Consider the following 27276-nt stretch of genomic DNA (forward strand, 5'->3'; position numbering starts at 1 on the left):
CTCAGGGTTTTTGTAAGAATTAGATGAAATAAAATATGCAAAACAAGCAGTGTTGTGCCTGGGAATCATAGTAGTTTATAAATATAGGCCTGTGACCTCATTTTGTTTACTTGTCTCTGGTCCCTCATCCATTACCCCTCAAAATATACACCATTCTCAATGGCAGATAAAAATCTATATTTTTCCATGACCTTAGAGTTTAGTCATATCACCCTCTAGTGGAAAAATGATAGAAATGAAAAAAATAGATAAATACTTTAAGAAAGATATATGGGAGGTGGGAGCATACCCTAATTAAATTGTCCCTGGGTTCTAAATAATAGAGGAATTAAGCATAGGTATCAGGAGATCAACATAACAGTTTTGTTTTGTGTCTCATTCTCAGTAAAAATAAAAGTATGACATAAGTTTCCAAGGAGATGCCACAGGTCTTCCCAATTGATAGATATGTACCATTTCCTTTCATTAAAACGTGTCAGTTTCTCCAAACTTCTTCTGATTTTTAAACTTAAACTTTTGTACATTTAAATGCTTTCTAAATCTTACATTTGGATACCAAAATGAATTTTAGTTTACAATAAATTTATTAAATTTCTATTAGTGCAGTTTTAAAATTTTAAAATAATGCTATTTAAGTATTTTGATTATAAGTTTTCATTTTGAACTGAAGAATATTTTTCCCACGGAATGGAGAATTTTAAAACTTTATGTACATTTTACAGATGATAAACTTCTCTGAAGTATCCCGAAAGTGTTTCTGAAGCAGATTGATTCTATATGTGTAGTTATAATGACCTGATATTTTTTAATGCTATTGTTAGGTGGTAGGGAAGATGGGATGAAGGAAAATGATAAAGGCATATATCATGGTGGGTTCCGTTTTTACTTTGGTGGTAACTCCAAAATTATGTTTTGAGCTCCCATCATTCACTATGGCCTTATTTCTGCACTTCTAGCTGTCTGTTGGATATCATGTGCTGAGTGGTCCACTAAGAACTGAAACTGTTATTTCTTTCCCCAAACCAATTTTTTATTTTTCTCCACAGGTTTTCTAATCTTTCTTAATGTACCAGTCTTCTGGTTACTTGGTGGAAAAATGGTTTGACTCTTTCTTATCATCTTAAATACTCCTCTTTCCCTTTTACTCCAGGCACTTGAAAGATAAAAATTGAAGGGTCAGTGTTTTAAAATGTTACAGCATCTTTGCTTAGATTTCTACTTGTACTATGTTATAATGTCATGTTTATAACAATGAGCTGTCAATATGAATGTTTGGATTAATTTTTTTAAATATGAATTTTTAGCTCTATATAGATTGGTAAGTTCCGTATAAATATGTAACCAAATCCACATGCAGACTTTTTATTTTTTAAATGTTTCAAAATTTTACCATTTTTTTTTTTTACCCAGTTTTATCTTGGTGCCTCTTCATTTGCTTTGAGTGGCATCCTCCACATCCTATCAGCTAGCCAGAAACTTCAAAACCAACCTAAAATTTCATCTACATTGACCCGTAATTATCATCCAGAATTTATAGTTTTGATTTCACTCCTGATGTTACATTTGGTTTGGACAGATGCCCTAAAAATCCTGAGTTTTGTGTATTCATCCATCTTTCCCCCAGCTCCTATTAACTACTGATCTTTTTACTCTTTTTTTTTTTTTTTTTTTAATTTTATAGTGTTTCTTTTCCTAGAATGTCATATGGTTGCAGTCATACGGACTGATTTCTTCTTCTTCTTCTTTTTAAAGATACATATTTTTTTAAAAAATATTTCTTTAGTTGTTGATAGACCTTTATTTTATTTATTTATATACGGTGCTGAGAATTGAACCCAGTGCCTCACACATGCCAGGCAAGTGCACTACTTTTCAACCCTAGCCCTCGCCCAAGCCCCATACCAGTCCCAGCCCCAGCCTGACTTCTTTGACTTAGACAAATTCATTGAAGTCTCTTCCATGTCTTTTCATGATTTAATGGCTCATTTTCTTTTAGTCCTTAGTCAGTATTCCTTTTTTTTTTTTCTTTTTTTGATGTACCATGGTTTATCCACTATATGCTAAAGGGCATCTTGGTTGCTTTAAATTTAGTTGGTCTTGAACAAAATTGCTGTGAATATCCATGTACAGACTTTTTTTGGAACTATCCATTGATATTGATGGTAATATCCACATACAGACTTTTCTTAAGTTTTCAATTCCTTTGGGTAAATCATAAGGAGTGCAGTTGCTGGGTTGTATGGTAACAGTATGTTTTGTAAGAAACTGCCAACTGTCTGCCAGTGATTGTATCATTTTATGTTCCCAGAGTTCCTGTTGCTCCACATGCTCACTAGTGTTTGGTGGCATCAGTGTTTTGAATTTTGGCCATTCTACTACATCTGTGGTATCATGTTGTTTTAATTTGCAGTTTTCCTAATGGCGTGTGATGGTGAACATTTTTTCATATACTTAACATGAATTTATCTTCTTTGGCAAAGGGTTTGTTCAGGTCTTTTGCCTATTTTTTAATCAGGGTTTTTTTATGGTTGAGTTTTATTAATTTTTTGTATATTTTGAATGAGTTGTTTATCAGATAGAAGTACTTTTGCAAATATTTTGTACCAGTTCATAACTTGTTTTCTCATTCTCTTGACAGTGTCTTTCACAGAGCATATATCCACGGTCAGCTAGATTTTTGCCTATGTTATCTTCTAGGAGATTTGTAGTTTTTCTCTTTACACTTAGATTTGAGGTCCATTTTGAGTCAGTTTTGTAAGGCTATAAGGTCTGTGGGTTCTGTTTAGTTGGTGGTGTTATTGTTTTGTTTTGTTTTGTTCTTTTATTGTGGATGTCTAGTTGTTCCAGCACAATGGTGTAGAAAACTGTCTTTTCTTCATTGTATTGCCTTTGCTCTTTTGCCAAAGATCAGTTGACTACATTTATGTTGATCTCTTTCTGGGCTTTTGATTCTGTTCCTTTTTTTCCTAATGCTATGTTGTCATGATTACTGTAGCTTTTATAGTAAGTCTAGAATTTGAATGGTGCCAGTCTTCCAAATTAGTTCTTCACTTTTGTATTGGCTATTCTAGGTCTTTTGCCTTTCCATATAAACTTTTGGAACATTGTGTCAATATCCACAAAATAACTGCTGGGATTTTGTTTGGGATTGTATTGATTTATAGGCCAAGTTGGGAAAAACTGACATCTTGCCAATATTGATATTGTCAAGAATATTATTCTTGTTCCTTCCTCTATAGGAACATGAAATATATCTCAATTTATGTAATTCTTTGAAATCCTTTACCAGAATTTTATAGTTTCTTTAATATATATCTTGAGCATATTTTGTTCATACTTGAGTATTTCATTGTATTAGTGTACATGGTATTGTATTTCTCATTTCACGTTCTACTTGTTCATTGCTGGTATATAGGAAAGGACATTCACTTTTGTATATTAACTTTGTATCCTACAACCTTTCTATAATTGCTTATTTTTGATTTATTTTTTTTACATAGAGGATTATGTTATTTATAAACAGAATATTATTTATCGATTATCTTTTCTTCCTGTTCTTATTATATTAGCTCAGACTTCTAATATGATGTTGAAAAGCAGTGGTGATAGGGGACATCTTTTGTCTTCTTCCCGATCTTAATGGAACAGTTTCAGGTTTCTCATGAAATATGATTTTAATCATAATTAATTTACATATAGCCTTTAGCAAGTTGAGGAAACTTTATTCATAGTTTAGAGAGTTGTCTTTTGTTCTTTTAATATAATGTCAAATATGTGACAGATACAAACAGACATAAAAATTTAAGCTCAGCAACATGACTTTACTGAGAGTTAGAGGAATTCAGGGCATCTTTATACCTTTGTTTAAGCCTTTTCCATCTTTTAAATGTCTTCCTTACCCTATAGCCTCTGACTTATTTTCTGTCCTTAAGATCCACTTCCTATATCATTTGCTTTAACTATATTTCACAGAATTCTGAACAAAATTCTGTACCTTTATTTGCTCTTTGTAACATATTGTAGCCATTAGTTACAGTCTGCCTTGTTTTACTTGTTTAAGTGAACAGCCTTGTGCTGTTTAACAGCAGAGATATGTTCTGAGACATGCAGAATCTTCTCCAGTAATTTCTAAAGTTTTAACTTTAATTGAAGTTACAGCAAATGAATAACAAAGCCCTCAGTAAAATTTACAGTTTGCTTTTGTATCAGTTCCCCCTTCCCCCTAAACCCCCCAAGTACAAATAATAAATAAAATATATAATAATATACTTCTAAAACCTATAAAAAGTGCATTCTGAACTTTGTATTTCACCGGCTTTAAACAGTAATATTTCAGCAGTGATTGCAGTCTTAGAATCTTATTCGTGAGACTCTTCTGTTCATGGGTTTACCTTTTACTTTCACTTTTGTCCAAAATCTCATTTTTATCTTTGACATCTCTTCTGCAAGCACATTTTCATATACTTAATCTTTTTGGTTCTTATAATTATAATCTCTATTATGTATAACTTTTATATAATAAGGAAATAATCAAGCTGGATGAATTACAGACGTAGACTACAGAGAAAAAATGATTTTTAGGGAATTTAGTATTTTAAGTACTTTTTGGTTGATGTGACACTGTTCTTTCAGTTTTATCTCTTCTTTGAAACTTGCACTCAGTACTGTTTAATTCTTCATTGTATTGCTATATTTTTTATTTAGTATTTGGTTTTTTTATGAGAAAAAAATTTAGAATTCTCTTTTACTGAATACTATAAATATGAATGATAATTCAAAAGGAGGCACAATTTAGTTTTGTTTAGAAGTCATACTGGTATATTTAATATACTTAGGAAATTATTTTTATTATGAAATATATATAGGCATATAATTACCTAAGAATTTTTTTCTTTGCTGAGCGCTAGAGGGCCATATAGTACCTTATTGCTATTGATAGAGCTGCTTTTCATGTATTTTAAATCTATTTAATCTGTGCTTGTTTATCTCTTACTTTGTGTTCTTGTGTACCTTTCGGAATTAATATTTAGAGTAGTTATGTGCTTTTTCATGTAATAGGTAAGATACACTTGGGTTTTTGTTTTTGCTTTTTAGTAAGTAACTAGCATATTTTCATTTTACTATTTAATAACAGAAAGTGATGAAACAGTGAATCTTGGGATAAATGTACATATGTGTGCAAACTTACTGAGTACTGTTTTGAAATTTTCTCAAGGACTGAGCGATGCCCACCTGAAATTCCAACTTAGGAGGCTGAGACAGGAGGATTCCAAGTTTGAGGCCAACCTCAGCAACTTAGTGAGACTCTATCTCCAAATAAAAAATAATCAAAAGGAAAGGGACTCCAAGGTAGTGCAATGGTAAAGTGCCCCTGGGTTCAGTTCCAATATCAAAAAGAAAGATGGGGGTTGGGGGAGGGAGAGAAGTGAAAGAAAGAAGGAAAGAAGAATTTCCACAAGGATCTGTGTATAAATGATGCATAAAAGCAAATAATCTCCCATTGTTAGGGAGCTGCTCTGTGCTTCCTAAGCATTAATGTGAGAAAATAATGATCTCTCTACTGAGTCTTTCTCGTCTAAATTTCCTCTTGTGTTGGCATAAAAGGCAATATTATAGGGTATAACTACCCAGTTATTCTAGGTAAGGAATATATGAATAGTTGATATAATCTTCCACAATTTGCTTTGGTTTTTTGGGCTAAAAAAATGAGAAATATAAACTATAGGCCCAGAATGGGTAGTGAATATGTGGAAAGGGCCATGAACAGCCAATAAGACTGCTCAGGCTCTTGTAAACTGCCCAAGACATGCCCTCCCTGAAAGATATTAAATATCCAGTTAAAAGAATACCAAGAAAAACATGGTGCTGACTCCACCAAACTGGCAGAGGTACTCTGAACCCCTGGATTTCTATTTTGACAGCTTTTAGAGAGAAAGTTCAAAATCTAAAATAGAACCCTGGCTAAAGTTTTATTTTTCCCTTAAGTTTATTTGAAAGTATAAGCTTATGATCAATGGTAGTTAATATGATCTCTGAAGTCTGACTGGGGCTTTCAAGTACCAGCTCTCTCACTCAATGGCAGTTTGACCTTGAGCAAGCTGTTAACTTAGAGTTAACTTAGAGATGGTAGTAGCGCCTACCTCATAGTGTTACTGAGAGAATTGAGTGAGATAATTTTGCAAAGTACTCGGGACAGTGACTGGCAGATAGTAAAACCTTAATAAAAATTAACTATTTCATAAAATTAATTATTGTAATGTTACAAGGTTATACTAAAACTAGCTTGACTATCTAGTTCAGTCTGGATGGTATACTGTGGAAATTATTTTTAGTTTTGAGGATATGCCCCTAGTTATGGTGTGAAATTATTCCACTGACTTTTGTCTAAATTATTATGACTTTTAGCATAGAGTTCAGCTATTTGATATTGTAAGTTTTGTTAGCAGTGTGAAGCACTCTTGTTGACTGACAGTTGTTTTCCCATAATGGATTGTTAATGCTGAACCTAGAAGGAATTTGTAAAAGACTAAAAGAAATTTTCAGTAAACTTGGGGCTCTCTGAGTCACTACATGAAAATGTTCAGAAGAGATGAAAGTACAGGTTCTGTTCTCTGATGATAATTGGTGTCCTTGAGCTGAATGGCTGGAACAGAAATAAATGGAGAGAATGGATCGTCTTGGCCCAGCTTAGAAATCCTAGAATTGTTGCTTAGTACTACAGAAAATACCTAAATTTTTTCACAGTGAAGAAAGAGATGATTATAAACAAATGAAACAATAGTTTCAAGAAGGTTGAAATGATCTCCATTTAGGATGTATTTTAGAGAGCACTCTTTGTAAACTGTTGGTGTAATTACTCAGTGTATCTGACATAGAATATTAACTTGATTCCTCCTAATACTAGTGTTGTTATCAGGGTTGAATCTTGCATGTAAACTGAAACCGCTCATTATAGGACGAGTAAGTAGAGGAGTGATGTTTGTTTTCTTGGGTCACTAGAAAAAAAAAGTATAAAAAAATTTATACATTTTTATAATGTATAAATGTATACATTTATAAATATATATATGCTATATAAATATATATATGGAGTAAAGCAGGGGGGAAAAGGTAATAAAGATGAAATAAAAAAATGTATATATATGTATGTATATATAAATTAATAATGTGTAAACTTATATGCATATATATATATATATATACATACATACATACATATATATATATATATTTGTATGATAGGATAAATCTAAAAAGAAAAGTGCATGATTGAAAGCAATTTTCAAATGAGTTAATTTTCTTTGTCTTGTATCAGGCTGGTTTGGATGTAAATTCAAGCCGAAGTACTCTATAATAGATGTTAAAGTTTTGTCTTGAAATTAGCTAGAGACTTGCTAAATGCATCATTTCCAGCGGATGTTATCAGTATTGGAAATTGTCACCCAAAATTTTGCCATCCTTAAAATGGCCACTTACCTTTTTAAGAGGATCATCTTTTGTCCTTTCCATTCTTGTTAAATTTTCAAAGTAACACTCCACTAGAATCATAGGTATTATATTACAACAAACCAATGTTCTTGACAAACTACTGCACAGCTTTGTGACTCATAACAAACAAAAATGATTTTATTTATTAATATTCATTGTTCCTGTAGGTTAGTAATTTAAGTGCTCACCTGGCCATTACTAATTCAGGTTTACAATCAGATTGTTTCTGGAGGTGAAACAGCAGGAGTCTACAGCACCTGAGGGATGATCAAGAATCTTTTTCTCTTCTAGTCTCAGGACTATTTCATATGTCTTCTTTTTACAGGGGCTAGTTTGTGCTCTTTCACTGCATAGTGGCCTCTAGGCGGGAGACTACTTCAACAGCACATCAGGGCTACCACCCGTTCCAACAAGGTAGAGGCTGAATCCCTCCCAGCCACACACACACCCTTACTGGGGATTGAACCCAGGGTTGCTTTGAGTCCTCTACCCCCTCCCTCACTTTTTGAGGCAGGATCTTGCTGAGATGCCTAGGCTGGCCTTCTCTTTTCTCAGCCTTCAGAGTTACTGAATCTCTTTTTTAAGGACTTAGCATGGGGATTTACATGTCACTTTTACCATCACTAGTGGTTGAAAAAGTCACAAAAGTCTGACCATTTCTTAAAGGAAGAGGGCATGGCCTCTACCTCTCAATGGAAGGAGTGTCAGAGTCATATTGCAAGAAGAGCATATAAGACGGAAGAAAATATTGTGACCATCTTTGAGAATACAGTTTGTTCTCGGCTATTATATTTTTGTTTTTAATCCTGTTTTCTTCCCTATTTGGACTTTATAAAAATTAGGTATATTAAATAGAGTCTATATATAATATACACCTGTCTTCTGCAGTGCTTTATTTCAATTATCTACAGCTTAGGTATCTGGCAAATTTGCATATCCAAAACAGAAATAAGTATCCAAACAACTAGGTTGGGAAATTTCACAGCTTTCTTATGACTAGATTAGGACCAAACATTTTCTAGAACAGATATTCTGTTGCAAAGAATGAGTTTAGGAATTAGACCTACTGGACTTAAACTCTCAGTGCAATTCATTGTTCCAATCTGAAATGAGACAAGTAATTCTTAAACCTTTTACAGCTGCACACTTCCTTTATCTCTCCTGTTAAACCCAGTAGTCTCTTGGTATCCCTAGATGACTTGTTCTTCATCCCCAAATCTTTCTATTTCAGACATTCTCCAGAATTGCAGGGGTAGGGTTTTTGATTATTCATTTTTAATTTTTCTTGATATAGCCAGTTAGTGTTTTACTTACTGGAAAGAATGAAGACTTAAACTTCAGCTGTAACATTAATGGTGATGTTTATCAATGTACTTTGTTCAATATGTAATTTCAGTGGTGTCAGAGGCCAGTGGTATCACCTGTCAGCCCATCCAGGAATGAGGCCCTAGATGTGTTTTCTATACCTTTGTTCTATAAGTATTTTCTGTGTTTAAAGTAATCCTATACTTAAATTCTATGAGGTACTTTTAGTGAATACTAATAAATCTTGTGCTTTCATGATATGTTGGTGAAAATTATACTATGTCTTGCCCAAAATAATTGATTTGTATTCATAATTGCATCAGAAACTCAACAGTGTAGAAAACAGTTATCTCCTCCCTCTTTACTATGTTACTTTCTCAAATTGTTAATGTTGCCAGATATTTTATGTTTCAATAAATTTAGCTTTTTAGTTTTTATAGGAAAAATCCTTATGATGTGTTGACTGTCAGTTTGTTGAGCTTCCTGAATTATAGCTTAGTTTTGTTTAATTTTGTTAAAGCTCTACCACAAAATCACCTGTATTACTTACTTTTAACTAACTGATAAACCTTAAAAGAGGTACTATTCTTATTTATGACTTACTGACCTGTAATAGTCTTTAGAATTTTTACGGGGGATTATATATTAATAAGTAATATTTATTTATTTGTATCAGGGATTGAACCCAAGGGCACTTAACCACAGGCCACATTCCCAGCACACTCCCTTCCCTGCCTTTAAAATATTTTTAGTTGAAGATGGACACAAAACCTTTGTTTTATTAATTTTTTATTTATTTTTGTGTGTGGTACTGAGGTTTGAACCCAGTGTCTCATACATGTGAGGCAGGCACTCTACCACTGAGCTACAACTCCAGCCTTCCCAGCCCTTTTTAATTTTTTTTTTTTTTAACTTTCAGACAGTGTGTCACCAAATTGCTTACGGCCTCACAAATTTGCTTTGAACTTGTGATCACCGCTGCCTCATCTTCCAGAGCCAGTGGGATTTGAGGCATGGGCTACCATGCAAGGCAATAAGTAGTATTTATTTTAACTGTAAGATTGATGAACTAATTTTTTTAACTCATTCATAAAAGTAGCTTAAATGAGGAACCTTAAAAAACTGATAGTTTTTATCTTACACTTAAATTTTGAGAATTGTAGAAAATAAAGTTGCTCAGACCACTTATTCCATCATCACAAGAGGTTTTTGCATGTCTAAAATACCTTTAATTACTATGTCATTTTTGTCATAGTTGACTTAAAGATATAACTATAATAATCATCAGCTAAATTCTTGGTGAGCAGCTGTGTAAGGCCAATTTAACAGCTGGGGTAACCCAAGGCAGACTGTAAGAGTTAATGTTAATCATGAGGTGAATTATGTTATAGTCATTGAGGACTTCATATAAGGCATGTCTGAAATACTTACAAAATTTAATCTGATAGTTGAATTTTTGTTTTATCTAAAATATTTCTTTAAATGTCTAATGAAAGAATGGGGGAAAGTATCATTTTAGAGTTAATAACTGGAACTAGGGACATAGCTCAGTTGGTAGAGTGCTTGCCTTGCATGCACAAGGCCCTGGGTTTAATCCCCAGTACCACAGAAAACACACACACACACACACACACACACACACACACAATTAAAGTTCTTATACACAAATATAGGAATAAAATCTGAAGCTTGCTTACTTAAAAGATCAAATATACTTTTGTCACTGTTCAGATTACTGTGGTAAGTGGGAGAGAAAATAAAAATATGCAAATTACTGTAATAACGTGGAATCAGAAAAAGTCTGCCGTTTTTCTTGATTTTAATAATGGTTTTAAATTATCATGTTTATAAATTTCTTTTATTAATTTTTTAAAAAATATACAACACAAACACATATTGGTTGATAACACATGCATGATGCCTCTTTTTAGAAGGTATACACAAATGAATCAAAGCAGAGGATTTCATTTGGATGAAGTTTGTAAGACCACTTTACTGTTCACTAAACTATAATAAAGTAATGGTCGTCAAGTTGACAATCCAATACATTATAAGTAGGCTGTATATATACCTGATACTATTAGAGCTTAATATACTCTTAAAACCATAAGGAACTTCATTCTAAGTTGTCTGGCCAAGGTTCCTCATTGTAGAAAATCTTAAGTCTGAAAAGAGGGACTTACCTAAGGTTATAGTTAGTGGTGGAGCAGAAATTTGAATTTAAAATTCACCCACTATTCTTTGTACGAAGGTGAGTTTACCTGGAGTATAAACTCCAGGTAATTGGGCTGGAAATTGGTTGTTTGCTAAATCAATAGTTTAATCAAAAGATAATTTGGTTGTAAGTAAATTAATAAATAGTTATTTATTTATTTATTTTTAAATCTTAGAGGTTTTGGTGTGCTGTGGATTGTTTTTTTCAGCTTTAAACTGGTCATTTTTAGAACTTGTTTTGAGTTTGATTTTCTGTATTTTAATTTATAATGGATTTGTATCCAGTCACTTTGAAATAATTGGGCATTTCCAGAAATTGTAAATGTCTAGTAATCAGATCTTTCATATACATCAGATATTTGAAATACTTTATGTATCCTGGTAGTCTAACATTTTTATTTTGAAAATGTTGCATATACAGGTATGTACATATACACAACGCTTTTATTTTGCAAAGGTCCAGTGATGAGGTCACATTTTTATAACACCTATATATATGTACATGCTTTTCCAGAACCAAGTTTGATTCTCTTAAGTAGTTAGGGTCTCCCTTTGGTTTCCAGATAAAATTAACAGGGAAGCATAATAATATATTGTGATTCTTTAAATGTTTATATAAGTGTGATATCTCAATAATATCATAACTGAAAGTCATAATGTTTATTATTGAGTACTTTGAACATGTAAAGTTCTTTAGAAGTTTTTTGGGCATCATTTTTAAATGATCTTCATAAATATTTTTATTCATTTGACTTGTGCTTTTTATGAATGTTAAAAATTTAAAGGCAAACCATATATTTATTATTTTCACATAAATCTAATTAATTATATTTATTTTTCTGCAGTTGAAGTAATGATATACTGTTGGTTGGACTTCTACAGATATTACTAGCATAAGCTTGATGGGTCATTTATTTTTAAGCAGAGAACTAAGGTTTTTGATAATTGCAAGGTGCTAGGAGAGATTAAAAACTGATTCAGCACAAAAAAATAATCTTAGTCTGTATCTCTAAATAATTGAGTATACTTGTTCTCTATTAAAAGAATATTGATTCTGGTTTATTTTCATTTAGTAGTGATGTAATTTTTAGCATCTGACATATTCTCTTTCTATGAAAGTAGGTCTTGTTGCTTCAATTCACAGAATCAATGAGGAACATCGAGTATTATGGGACTTATGTTAATATTCTCCCTGTCAAAGGTTTTGAGGTGAGACTCTGAAAACTCTTGATATAAAATCATTTGTTCCTAGAACTGGAGTGATGGCACCTGGCTGTGTTTCAAGCTACTTTCTGGCTGAGTGGGGAGAATGGCTTGTGGCCTAGGAGTTTGAGCCATGTCTGGGCTACGTAGCAAAACCCTGGCTCAAACAAAAATAAAACAAATATCATTTGTGCTTGTAGGTAAACATATGTCTTCCAAGTGATTTTTTTAGCTGATTCAAGAAGAATTTCTGGAAAATGGAAAAATGTTTTTGCATCCTTCATGCTGTGGCCTTTGGTCAAGAGTAGTTGAATCCTAATCTTTAGTGTAATACTACTGAATGAAAGAGAAATAAAATGTGGAAGTCTAGAGAAAAATGCCATTAATGGCATTTTTTGTTGTTGCTAATAGAAGATTGGAAGCTGGTTGTGGTGACGCACGCCTGTAATCCCAGCAGCTCAGGAGGCTGAGGCAAAAGTATTGTGAGTTCAAAGCCATCCTTAGCAACTATGAGGTACTAAGCAACACAGTGAGACCCTATCTCCAAATAAAATACAAAAAAAGGGCTGAGGATGTGACTCAGTGGCAGAGTGCTCCTGAGTTTAATCCCTGGGACACCCCCCCCCCAAAAAAAAAAAAGAAAATTTGAGTACATGAATCTGTGATCTGAATACCATACTAGTGATATTTTGTTATATGTAACATTTGTATATAATGGTTTCCGCCAATGCAAACTTAGAAGAAAGAAAATCAGAATGTGATGAGTAGGCAAAATAAATCACCTTATTCAGAGACCTTTTCTGAACCACAAGCTTTCTAGTTTTAAACTCTTCTTGGATGGTGTTGTTAAGCTGGCATCTTAAAATGCCAAGACATCACAGTTAAGATATTATAGCTTCATTTTTAAGGTGAAATTATTGAAGGACTTAATGGAAGATTTCTGAAAGTGATAGATATTGTTTTAAAATATTATACTCCACAGTTATTTTGGGTGGATTTTAGAATTCCTGCTTTCTTTCCTAGTTACTTTAGAAATTGATTTGTAATTTACAGAGCTCCATGTGATCCCCCCCACCGCCACATCAGGAAATGAATGTAGGTACACTTAACCACTGAACCACATCCCCAGCCCTTCTATTTTTATTTTTTATTTTAAGACAGGGTCTTGTTAAGTTTCTTGGGGCCTCACTAAATTGCTGAGGATGACTTTGAACTTGCAAACCTCCTACCTCAGCCTCCCAAGTTGCTGGGATTATGTATGTACCACCATTCCCAGCTCTATGTGACTTTTGATCCCAATAATAGTAGTAGTGATCATGATGAAGCATTTACTAGAAGTGAGCCATTATTCTGTATGTCTGCATAAACTCATTTAATACTTGCATCTGGTCATGAGGTAGATATTGTGTAGGTGAAATTGAGGCACAAAGGGATTAATTTAAAGTCACCCCTGATAGAGCCAGGGTATACACTAATGCAGTTTGGCTTCAAAGTTCATGCTCCCACCTGCTATTGTAACTTTAATTCTTATAGTATCATCTGGAGGTTAAGCAGAAGTTAGTAGTGCTACTATCTTAAATATTTTTAAAAGTAGAATTGAGACCAAGACTATCTTGTCTTAGACCCACAGGACTAGCTCCAAGGTAAAGTATTAGGGGGCTTTCATCTATATTGTCTATGATTTCCTTTATTGATAGAGTCTTCTTTTATATTCAAATCCTCAAATTTGTATAAATTTTTCAAAATACACTCTACCATCCTATATAACTAAAAAGAACAAATAAAAGATAAAATAAAAAAAGACACTGTTAACAGACATATAATTCCATTTGATGATAATTTGCTGCAGTTGCAGTACCCCCTATTATCCAGTTGAGGGCAGCTATTTACCAATTAAAAAAGAAAAAAAGTTGAATTAGAATGTCTTTACTTTGTGCTTACCAGAACTTGATATCTAGTATAAGTCTTTGTTTTCACTCCTGCTTTGTTTCCATTATCACCGTAATAGTTTCTTGAAAAGGGGAAGTCAAGTTTTACTTCATAGTAATTTTTACCCCTTAAGACACTGAGGAGTGAAAACTATTGAGGTTAGTTTTAATTTTCTCTGAGTTCTTTTCAATTCCCAAACTTTTTTTCTTCCTTGGGATTAGGCTCCAAAAATATTAGAGATCTGGCTTATCTTCAAAGTATCTGCATGTAAATACATATGACTTTGAAGTTCTTTGAGACATTTAAAAAATAATAGTAAAAATTTATAATTTTCAATTTGCTACCCCTTAAGTGAAAGATAAGTCAGAGCTGATCTATTTTTATTAGTTTTTCTATGCAAATAAATATTAAAGTTATGGAATGTAGTGACGTATTTTTTTCTGTGTTCACTTTTCACATAGTTTATATCTGTGATTCAGAAAAAGGAATTTAGGGAAGAGGTTAATGAACTTTATAATTGATAGATTTTTTTTTAGAATAAATCTCAGTTTACATAAAACTCTATTGTAATACTAACAAAGCAGATGGTGATAGGAACTGGGAGGAGGATTATTCCTTGGGAGCTACTTTTTTTTTTTAACAAAGGGGATTTTTAAATGAAATACAAGATATGACTGAAGGTTATATTATATAAGTGAAAAAATTTATAGGTCTTAGGAAATAAAGTGAACTTCAGAGGAGATGCTGAAACTAGAATGAGCCTATTCTGAGAGGTAGTAATACCCTGGTGGGGCTATAGACTTATGTATCTTGAATATCAGTCTTATTTCCCCCCCTACTTTATCAAGTTATAGATTTCCAGTACCCTAATACTATCTCTTCTCTCTCCCAACCCTGGACCTCTATTGAGATTTTTATTGTGTGATGATTATATTATTAGTCGTTTACTTTTTAAATTTTAAGATATTTTTTAGTTGTGGTTAAATATCTATAATATATAATTTAATATCTTAGCCATGTTAAAACATATAGTTCAGTGTCATTAAGTTCATTCATAGTGTTGTATGACTATTACCACTTTTCATCTCCAGAAATTTCTCATTTCCTCCACTGAAATTCTGTACCACTTACACTGTCCCATGTTCAACTTCCCCCTGGCCCTGGCAACCACCCTCTACTTTCTATGTGTGATTACACTATTCTAAGAACCTTGTGCAAGTGAAATCATGCAATATGCATTCTTTTTTTGACTTACTTAGTATAATGTCTTCAAGGTTCATCTATACTATAACATGTTTAGAATTTCCTTCATTTTAAAAACTAAATATGTATTTCATTTTATGTATATACTGTACTTTGTTTATCCATTCATCAGTTGATGTTTGGAGAGGTGGCTTCCACCTTTCGGTTTTTGTGAATAATGCTGCTATAAGTAAGGATGTACAGTTCAAGTCCATGTTTTAAATTCTTTGGGGTATATTGTCAGAAATGGAGATGTATCAACTCTGCCAGTGACTTTGCATTTTCAACTACATTTTGAATTGTGATATAAGAGAAAGGTCTTCTGTAAAAGCATGGCATCAGGTTAGGACTGGGACTATTACTTGTGTATGAATATCTCCCCAGAAGCCCACTTTATATTCACTAAGATGGATCTCTCCAAAGGAAAGAAAGAAATCACCCTTTTCTTCCAATCTCCTTTGTAATTCTTTCCCTATCACATTCTAACTTCCCATAATAAAGTTCTATTAAAAGAGAAGGAGAGATAAGTGAGATGACTGGCTATTGGAAGAAGAAAATAGAAGGAGAGAACAAACTAGTTCATTGAAAATTGTGAATAGATAGTTCACATATTGTCTACTACCTATTAGGACTATCTATTCTTACATTGAGCTTTTTCCATATCTTTATGACAGTGTAGTTCATAGGCTTGAATATAGAAGGAAGTATAATATTAATTACCACATAAGTGGTTAATTTAGGAAATTATTTGAGGTAATATGGGAACAATTAATTTGGGGTCATTTGAGGAGTCGTCTTCTCGAAACTTTGTCTTAGTCATTGGGGAGCTATTGAAAGTTCTTGAGGAATAGATTTTTCTTTTAATACCACATTTCTGTATTTTAGGAAGATTTAGCTGTCCATGTTGTATTGCAGAAATTAGGCACTATGGATTTTCAATGAATTAGCTACTTACTATCCATTTTACTGTAGAGTCATGTACTGCACGGTATTTCGCCTCCTATATGAAGGTAAACCATAGCATCTTATCACTTAGTGACATCACAGCTGTCTTAGTTTGTGTTAGTACACTCTGTGATGTTCACCTAATAACAGGATCTCCTAACAGCACATTTCACATCACATATATATCCCTGTTGTCAATGGCATATGATTGTGATTACTGGCCATCATAGGTTACTTTATAAATAAATAATCTTTTAATGTATCTTTAATAAACCACAAGACTATTTTTCTTTCAAGTAAAATCATTGAGTTTTCCAAAATCATAGAAATTGAACTAAGATTGACCAAATTCTGTAGGAAGATCAATCTGAAGCATTATTAATAGTTAGACTTAGAGTGCTAGTTAGTCTATGTGAGTATAAGATAAAGAGTGGTATGTAGAAAAAGAACATGCTCAAGATGAACACTTGGAAATAGTGCTCATTGCAGTATATCAAAAGTGGAACACGCTTATGTGTTTTTTATATATATATATATATATATATATATATATATATATATATATATATATATATATATATATATATTTTAGCATGCATAAACCCCCTCCTTAAATTTGAAACACAATTCAAAGCATTCCTGAAGTACTAATGCTGATATTTGGATAAGGAAGACTCGATAAGATATCTAAGAGAGGATACAGTATGGGGTTTGTTTTGTTTCATTGTTTTTATAAAGAAAATAACTACTTAAATTCTCTAGGAACCACCTAGTTAGTTGGAGAAACATTAAAAGGGGTTCCACAGCACAGCTCTGCTTTTGGTCGTATTCAAGTTACTGACTTTGTATGGGAGGTTCACCAGCTGTTTGACTGGCAGGAGCAGGAGCTTTCACTTCAGTAGTTTATAATTCCTGGCTATTCTAGGATAGTTTGCACTTCACCAAGCCTCAGACAGGTCAGGACATTTGGTAGGAGAAGGTTGAAAGACAAAAGCAGCAGGCCTTGGGTTCTCAGCCTTTTAAAACTACTATTAAATATATATATCTATATATATATTTTTTAATTTGGTGGTTAGAGTTTTTAGTAATGTGCCTGTATTACATGTAGAGAGTATTCATCAACCAAGAAGAGTTTTAAAATGTCAAAACCGGGAAAAGCTACTCTAAACCATGGCTTGGTTCCTGTTGATCTTAAAAGTGCAAAAGAGCCTCTGCCACATCAAACTGTGATGAAGATCTTTAGCATTAGCATCATTGCCCAAGGCCTCCCTTTCTGTCGAAGACGGGTAAGTCTTACATGTTTGAAAAATATGAATGTGTATTTAAATGATATACTTTTGCTTCTTTTTTGAAGAAATGCTTCAAATTGCAATTGATATTTATAACTAAAACTAACAGTGTATTGTATATCCAGTGAAAACATATATAAATGATAGTTTTACAAATCTGATATAGAACCTAAAAGGCATGATTACCTAATCCACCTATTTGGTTTTTCCACCATTTATTTTTTATTTAAGTTTTATCCTGTAAACTTACTTGAAATTGGTAAATGTGAAAAGTTTTGAAAGATGTTAGCAAATATTAAAACCCTCAAATTTATGGCTTTTATTTTGTATGAAAAGCAAAAATCTGGTGCTACTCTTTTTATACCTGGGAAAAATTTAGTATTTAAATAGCTCAATTAAAGAGCATTCCAGGTCCTTAAGTTTACTTGGCACTTTAAGCTGGATTATTTTTAAATTGCTGTTTTTTAAGTTAAAAGTAACATTTTAGAGACATTACTTTTTGCTGTTATGTGAAAAAAATAGCATGCCATTGCGTAGCAGTTATGATACAGTATACATACAGACCACACTGAACCAACAAACATGTATACTCAAGTTACGATCTAGTGGATGTTTTTCAGGACAAATTTCTCTCCCCAACCAAGCTTTGAAATATTAGAATTTGTTTATATTTTCCGAGTTAGTTGGTATTCAGTTATTTACTAGACATTTGCTAGCTTTCAGTTAGATTTCAGTTATTTACTAGGTCTAAATATTTTAGATCTAAAATAGGTCTGTGGTCCTTAAAAATATTAAACCAACATACACAGAAAACATGTCTGGAATTAAATGAGTGTGTGTGTGAGATCAATGCTGTTAGTATCCTGGCCCCCCACCCCCACCCCCAATACCTGTTTTTAAATACTAAAGGGGAAACAGACTTAAACAAGTAGAATAATCCATAATAATAATAAATAAGGAAAAAAAGTTTTTCCTCCTTATAAAGAGGCACTTCTACGTAGTGTGACTTAAATAACCTTTGTAAAAATGCATTTTCTAATTAGCTTAGTTCCTTTTGAGTGGCTTCTATTTCTATTCCAAAGAAGTGGCAGCCATGTTAGAAAACATTTTGAGTCAAGTTATAATATAATATAATTTAAACATTGAAAAAGGAATATGAATATCCTTTCACTTTTTGTTTCTTTTCTTATTTACTGTGTCTTCAGAAAGTACAGCTTTTAAAATTTTGTGGTCTTTTACCTTGTCAGTTTTATAGCTTTTGCTGAATGAGGTCACTGCTCTGATTTAAGCATTTTATACATAGGCCTCTGAAATTTTAATGTCTTTAATAAACTAATTATTTTTTAATACTTCTGTAAAAGAAAATACCATACAAATAAATTTAAAATTTGAGGAATTGTTAAGATATTAATAGTCAGTTTTGTTCTGTTTTGTGGAATATTTCTAATACAGTTAAGTACAATATATGGGAAAATTATTATGTTTACTTTTGTCTTCTACCTCTGTTTTCTCCCTCTATCTTCTACCTCTTTTTGCTTTACATGTAATAGATACTACTTGTAAAGGGCAAAGGAGGAGATTCTATAAGACAAATTAATAGAGGCCCACAAGGCTTTCTCTGAAGGTTTCCTAGATTCATTATTCAATTTGGCTTTTCTAGGTTACTGTGTTACATTAAATTATACCTTGCTGTTGTAATAACAGCATAGAACTAAATATGAAAATGAAATTCCTACTAGAAAATTGCTTAAAGGTTTTAAAAGTTATTTAAAAAGCTAAGTTAACATGTTCAGTATTGCCTGCCTGCCAATAGTTTACTATTGCATAACTCATTGACACTACTAGAAGTATTAGAGGGAGTATGAAACTATATCCTCACTCCTTTTTACAACTGGTTAGTTTAGTTAGCTTTAAGTTGATTTACATCCTATTTGTTACATAATTTACCAACTTTCCCCTGTTAAAGTTTATGATATGCATTTTTAAAAGTATTTTTCTAGATCAAAGATTTAAAAAAGATGTGTAATGTGATGTGTAATTAATCTTATTTGTGTTTAATATGTTATCTAGCTTTTGCTTTAGATATATTTAGCTTCTTTGAAGCAGATGGCTATTTATGATAGCCTATATTTTGCAACCTACTTTTTTTCTTAGAAGTAGTGAGCTGAATGAAATGTATAGTTACTACCTATAAAACTGTATGCAGGGGCTGGGACGATAACTCAGCGGTAGAATGCTGTGTGAGTGCTTGCCTAGCACATGTGAGGCCCTGGGTTTGATCCTCAGCACCACATACAAATGAATAAATAGAATAAAGATATTAAAAAAAAATCCTTCCTTAAAGAAAAAAAAGCTGTATGTAGTCTTGATCTAATTTGAAAAGCATAATATTATCCCTCTATCCATCATAGAGGATAGAGGGATAATATTAAGATGGTAAGACTATATTTCTTAAATATTAACTGCTGAGTCAGTTAATATTTGCATGGCCCATTAATATTTTATGTGCACATGCAAATAATAGTTGGGAAATTTGGAAAATTTTAAAAATTAATAGTCATAACTACAATTCAACCTCTTCAATGTTTTTAGGAATTTTGTTTACTTTGACTATTAAATATAATATTAATACTGCTAGTTTAATTTATTACTATATTTTTTTTTGGCTCTCTTCTGAAATATATAAGCATTGGTTTAAATACTACCAATAGAAAAAAAAATAGCAATCTAGCTGTTAATCAGTTAATCTTAAAATGTTTTTAGTGTTGAGGTCCTCATAATTTATATTTGCTAAGATTTAATATAATACCAGATAGAGTACTTGTTTAAAAGTTAAGTCTTGATGCTGTTTTTACTATCAGAAAAAGATGGAATTGAAACTTCCAACTTAAAAAAAACCTGATTGTCCTTTAGGGGGAAGAAAAGCTTTATAATAATTAGTTATTTAACCTAAAAAAATTAATTGAAAAGTTATTTTATTTTTCCTTTGAAATTGTTACACCTTTAAAGATGGTAATACTATACTTTAAATCCTAAGGTACATTATTTTTCACATTTGAAACTTGCTGAAATAAGGAAGCATCTTGTTGGAACTTTGTAGTTTCTTTTCTAAAAATATTTTTTTAGTTGTAGACAGACACAATTATTTAATTTTATGTGGTGCTGAGGATCGAACCCAGTGCCTCATGCATGCAAGGCAAATGCTGTATCACTGAACCACAACCCCCAGCCCATAGCTTTTGTGTGTGTGTGCGTGTGTGTGGTTCTGGGGATTGAACCCAGGGCCTTGTGCATGCAAGGCAAGCATTGTACCAACTGCGCTATCTCCCCAACCCCTCCTTGGAACTTTGTAGTTTCTAGCTTTTTTTTCTTTGTAGTATAGAGAATTAATGATACATTTTATAATTAATATTGTTGGTAGAAAATCACTTAATGCTTAAATCTTGTTTTTTTCACTCATTTTGTTTTATTTTGAAGCACTTTTAAAGCTTTTAGAATATTCTTTTAGATATTCTTCAGTGTTAGTGTTTTGGTAGAGAGTTCCACATGGCATTCAATTATTGATTTATGTAGGACTTTTTAACACACTTTATTGACAATATTTGGTTGTAGGCAGATACTGTTTTTAGAGTGCCTCATATATTTTTGGGGTTTAGGTAGCATGGGCATCAGCAGCATGGAAAACTAAGTAAATTGGGGTAGACCTCTGGTGGGAAAGATAGAGTATGGGTGTGGAAAAAGGACTTGTGTATTTGAAATCCAGGAACTCAGGTAGCAGTGAAGTATATAACTGGAATTTCTGGTAGTTTAAAACAGTTTTGTAGTGATTATTTTCAATATCAAGCTCTATTCTCAAATACTATATTTAAAATACTTTTCCTTTAAAATAAAATTTAGAGTATTTGTGATTTCAGAAAGTGTTAATAGCATTCCTGTGTATTGCCATCATTCGAGGATAGCTTAAACTTGTCCACAGACTTTTTTGCAGAGGGCCAGTAAACATTTTAGGCTATGTGGACTATGTAGACTCTTGCAACCACATAGCTCAAGTAGCTGTAGATTGTGGGCATGACTGTGTTTGAATGAAACATGCTAAGTTGAGTTTGAATGAGACATGCTAAGTTGCTTAGGGCCTCAGCAAGTTGCTGAGGCTGGCTTTGAACTTGACAATGCTCCTGTCTCAGCCTCTTGAGCCACCGGGATTATAGGGGTGCCCTGCTGCGCTTGGCCTCATTTGATTCTTAAATGCTTTCAATGTTAGTTAAGTACTGTTACCTAAAGTATTCTCTCAGTAGATGAGAAAACTGAAGTTTAAGCAAGCTAACTCTCCCAATTTTCCTGGTAAATAGTAAAAGTGGTATTTAACCTCAGGACTGACTAATACTGCAGGTACTAGCCATTCTTTCTGTTGTTTTGTGGCCTGTTTACATTTTTTTCTTATTAATTCAACACTTTTCTACTACTAATATATTATTTTGGAGGGGAGATCTATGAACCAAGCACTGTTATATTATTTCTTTGAGAAAATACATTCTAAGTTTCAAACAATGGACCTACAAATAATTTTTGATCACACAGTCCATTTATAAATTTAGAATTTTCATGTAACTTTTTGAAGATATTTCTTTTAAAAAGTTGTCCTAGCTATTATGTAACAATTTTAGCAAATTAGATACATTCAGACCTTATGCTTGCATATTCTCGTTTTGTAAGCTGAGGGATGATATCTTAGGGCTTGTGTTTGGCAGAAAACAACTTGAGAACAAGGTGTCTGACATATTATCCTCAAACTGCATCACAGTACCTACCATTCTCTTCATTTTTTTCAGTTAGTACTTTTGACAGTAATGACAAAAACAACATAGCACCTGTCTTAGTGATACTATGTTGGGTTAGATAGAGGTTTTTCTTCATTGTTGAGTATCGATAATAGATAAGTCCATGTACAAAATTTTAATTTTCTCATTGAGACATAATTAATTTATTATTTTATATGAATAGTCGTCTGTATGTAATTTTAATCTGTTGTGATCCTTTAGTAGACTACTGACCAATCCTTTAGAACTTTTCAGCAAAGGTCTGCTAGAATTGTTAAACAACTATATTGATTTGTTTCAGAAGGTAATGTTTCTAATTCTGTATCTTATAATAAAATTTTTATGTATATAGAAGATTCTCTGTCTTCCCCCAAAAATGAACCTTCATAAGCTCTATTGGTCCAAAGAAAATTTAGAAGTTATTATCCTCCCAAATGGATATATAGAGTGAATTTTTCCCTTCAATATTTAATTTTTTTTACTTCTCTATAAAAATAGAACATGATCAACATATAAAACTAAAAAATATTTTTCTTTACAGTTTTCTAAATGACTAGTAATTTCACTGCTAGGAAATAACCACAATGGTAGTTTTAAATATTTTAATTATTTTTAAATAAAATTGGCACTTACATCTATCTTTAATATACTGCTAGTGTTTCCCCATGGCTGTAGGTAAAAGTGTAAAATATGTCATATGAATGTACCTTAAATTTCCTGGAGTTGTTGATTTGGATAGTGAGCTGCTTTGAACAGTTTTGCAGTAAATCTTTAATAATATCACTATGCACAGATTTCTAAAAGTGGAATTATTTGGTCAAGTGATGGGAATTTCTTTAGATTCCTGATAAATATTGCTAAATTATTTTCCAGAAAAATTATGCCAATTAAAAAAAAAAGAACATGAGGGCCTTCTAATGTTATTAAAACACAAATCATATTTTAAGCAAATTGATTCCTACCATGGCAAAGTTTTGTGGACTTCACTTGGTGAATTCTGTATCGTTGAATTTCCCTATTTATTGTAGGTTTTCCATCAAATTAATTGTTTTCATTTTGAGAAAATAACTATGTTACTGTTTACTTAAGTCTTTATGAGGAAGATATGTAAGTAGATCAAAAAATTATCTGTTGTGATTTTGGTTTTTATTCTTATGGAAAATAATATTTGCCTTAGACTTGTCACTTGTATTTTTTCAACTATAATTTTCTTCTGTTATGGTTTTATAGCAGAGATTTATGTATTTTTATCTAAATAAAATGACCCTCATGTATGATTTTATAATTGATTATTGATTCTACATATCATTTTTACCTGTTAGTCTTCTTATACCTTGTCTCAGTTTTTGTCACATTATTGATTATACTTTTACATTTCTGAATTTTAGTGAGATAAGTTTACAGTGTAAACAACAGCCTCTCCCAGAGTATATTGCTATTAATAATCTCAACTATAAGAGTACTTCTCATGCTAGCAGGAGCAGCTGCCAGAAATACTTGCCTCTTTCGTATTTAGCACTATTACTTAGTCTGACATTTCTGTCATACCTTTGTCAATTAGCTGCAGTCCAGGTTAACCTTTTTAATTTTTTAAAATTCTAGTCTAGCCATTATTAATTCTCATTTAAAATAGTTGAAGCAAGTTTGCTCTTCTAAAATATCTTGTGCCTAAAAGGGATTGCATGAAACTCAACATCTATTTCATGGAACTTTTAGCCAAGTAAAAATATATGACTTTTAGAAGCTACTGTTGTGCCCCTCTTCCCCACACTAGTGTATTTAGAGTTTACGATTTAGAATCACATTCGAGCCTCTGACTCTTCCCATCCTTCTCATGTCTTTACCGTCAGTCAACCCTCCTCTCTGCTGAACTTCCTCCTGGCACTGACTTCAGACAGGGTCGTCCTCGACTGTTGTGGTGAAATGTACTGTACTCCTTGACAGTACCTGTGGAGCTTAGGCCTATTTGGACTCCTCAGTGTTGTCACATGATAACTTTGTTTAGATGTTTTTGTCTTCCCGGGTTATAAACCCTTAGAATTCAGAAGTTATCTTTAGTATCTTTTTGTGCTCTCAAGTGATATGGATGAGAACATACAAATATTTGTATAGTTAATTCGTTGAAATATATGTTAAAGCTTGGAAAATTCTTTAAGGAGTTTTTGTACTTTTAAGAATATGGCGTGTTTTTGTTTACTAAATGTTTTTAAATGACTGCAGCTGTGATTTTGAATATTTCATTTTCTAAATTTAACTAAACTCAGATACAGTTTGACACTTAATTTTAAAAGTAATTACAACTTACCAATTTTAGAAGTGAGGGAGAAACATACTATGGTGTAGTCATTTAGGACATACTTTTGGGAATCTACAGTGGCTAGAAAATGTCATCAAATAATAAAAAAAAAGAGAGAGAAAAGAGTAGAAAGAATAGACTGGTGGTAGAGCAGATCCAGAGGGGGATACAAGTAGGATATCTGATCTTTTTATATTTTTAAATTTAATTTTATTATTGTTTTAGTACCATGGATTGAACCCAGAGACACTTGAACCCAACCACTGAGCCACATCCCCAGCCCTTTTTATTTTTTTATTTTGAGATAGACTCTTGCTAAGTTGCTAAAGCTGGTTTTGAACTGGCGATCCTCTGACGTCAGCCTCCTGAGCTACTGGGATTACAGGTGCACACTACTACACCCAGCCTTTTTATAACTTTTGAAGAAACAAAAGTGTTTCTTCCTAAGCTCCTCTTTCACACACATATATTCTATTGGAACATGGAAAATATGAGCATTTTCAGATCTTCTGATGTCATCTCTTATGGTCACGACTTATTTTATCAATAAAGGAATTAGTTATTGTTAATCACCACATAGCAAACATTCTGTTTTAAATCCTATCAGTCTTTTTTTGGCTTAAGATTGTATCATGCATCATGCATAAATGTGTAAACAAAATATAAATTGTGAGTTTTCTCGATCTTACTCTCTGTCCTCTGCAAGGTACTGGCTACAAATAAAAAGTTGCTGACCCTCTGTGCCCTTGGGTGTATAAAAAAAAAAAACAGTCCTTTAAGCATCTTACTATCTAGTGGTAAAATCACAAATTGTCCACTGTAATACATAAGTAAAATTCCTTATATGGAGCTATTTACAAACTATTATGGGAGGAGAGGAGGCACCCAGGTCTCATTGTAAATGATTAAGGAAAGGCTTCTCTGTATCTGTTGATTCAAAGCGTGAAGATTTTGGTAAACACATAGTAAAAGGAGTGATAGAGGGAATATATCATTGCATATATCTTGTTTTTCACATTTATTACATTGTTGCAAAGGATTCACTTACATCTTGCCACTGACTTATTGTATTAATATCAGCCAAAAGATATCGAGCATCTAGAATAGAGTTGGAGAATTTTTCTAGAACCTGTATATTTAATAGAATTACAGAGACAAAGGTCATGTCCGCATGGAGCTTATTGTCTTACTAGAGGAGACAGAAAATACTCTTGTTAATGCTGATGTTTTGATGACGATAATAAAATAGTCTAATTTGCTATGTAGGGAAGGTGCTACTCTAAGAACTTTCCATATGAAATCCTTGGGGCTGGGATTGTGGCTCAGTGGCAGAGCACTTGCCTAGCATGCGTGAGGCATGGGTTTGAACCTCATCACTATAAATAAATGAATGAATGAATGAATGTATGTATTTAAAAAACTCATTTAATCCTTAAAATAGCCTTATAAATCGGGTTATATTATATTATCCCTATTTTACAGATAAGGATTCTGAAACATAAGAAGGATTAATACTGGTCCCACAGCCAGTAAGTGATGTAGCTTATCTGGAATAAGCAACATACTTATCTGGAATAAAGACTTACTGAGTAAACAGATGGTTTCAAGGTATTTTAAGGGTTAACTTTTGCCATATAGTTCTGGGATTTTAAGTATATAATTCTCACTTCCTTCCACAGTTTATGATAATCTCAGTATCTAATTAATGATAACTGTGCTTTCTAGGCATTTTTTTTTTGTTTTGTTTTAGTATCAGGTGTGCCTCAGTTATCCAATATGAACACAAAACAAATTAGCATATAATCTACAGATCTACAACCATGTTGGGAAACAACTTCCATGACTTACAATTCCTTTTGATAATAGGGAGTAGTTTGTACAAATGGTTCAGTAATTGTTTTGTTTTCTTTTTGAGGTACTGAAGATTGAGCATAGGGCCCCACATGTATTAGGCAAGCACTCCAACACTGAGCTACATCCCCAGCCCACAAATGGCTTAGTATTTTTAATATCACAGGAATTCTTTTTAAATTTGTAGCTTATGTTTTACAGAAAGCAACTGCATATTAAGACTTATAGTAGGTAAGACACTTCAAAATTATGCTGAAAATAAACATGGAACTAAGCTCCTGGCAAGGTAAATAAATGTAATAAATCTACAGTACCTTGTCCAGAGACCAGAAATCTAACAAGCTTTGAAAATTAAAAGTTTTAAAATAAAGATAGCAAAACGTAGCTAACACTAAGGCAGTCTCCTTTATTTATCTGAATATTTTTACATTTTGCTGCAGAAGTATTAGTTTATAATGTATATATTATCTTATAAAATTGAAATATAATGTGATATATTATCTTACAAAATTTTTCTGAATTTAACAATGGTTGCTACAGAATTGTGAAACTCATTTCATAGACCTTTGAGCTTTACAACTGTCTCCCACATATAAAAAATGGAATTCGTTTTGAAATGTCAAAATACTCTCAAGTTTTATTTTAAATCTCTGTGTACTTTCATATTTAAATGCTGTAAGACATATAAAGGAGTATC

General features: G+C 32.4%; 1 protein-coding gene across 5 annotated transcripts in view; it reads left to right on the forward strand.

The window, feature by feature from the left end:
- Fbxw7 (F-box and WD repeat domain containing 7) overlaps positions 1-27276 on the forward strand; it is a 184815-nt gene that overhangs the window by 108078 nt on the left and 49461 nt on the right. The window contains exon 2 of one of the 5 annotated variants that reach the window (XM_076864341.2): positions 17435-17612. The exons of the other annotated variants lie outside the window; for them this stretch is intronic. Coding sequence (XP_076720456.1) covers positions 17435-17612 — 178 coding nt within the window. The remainder of the gene's footprint in view (positions 1-17434; positions 17613-27276) is intronic. 5 annotated transcript variants of the gene reach the window in all.

The sequence above is a fragment of the Callospermophilus lateralis genome, chromosome 8, assembly GCF_048772815.1.
Source record: "Callospermophilus lateralis isolate mCalLat2 chromosome 8, mCalLat2.hap1, whole genome shotgun sequence".
NCBI lineage: Eukaryota > Metazoa > Chordata > Mammalia > Rodentia > Sciuridae > Callospermophilus > Callospermophilus lateralis.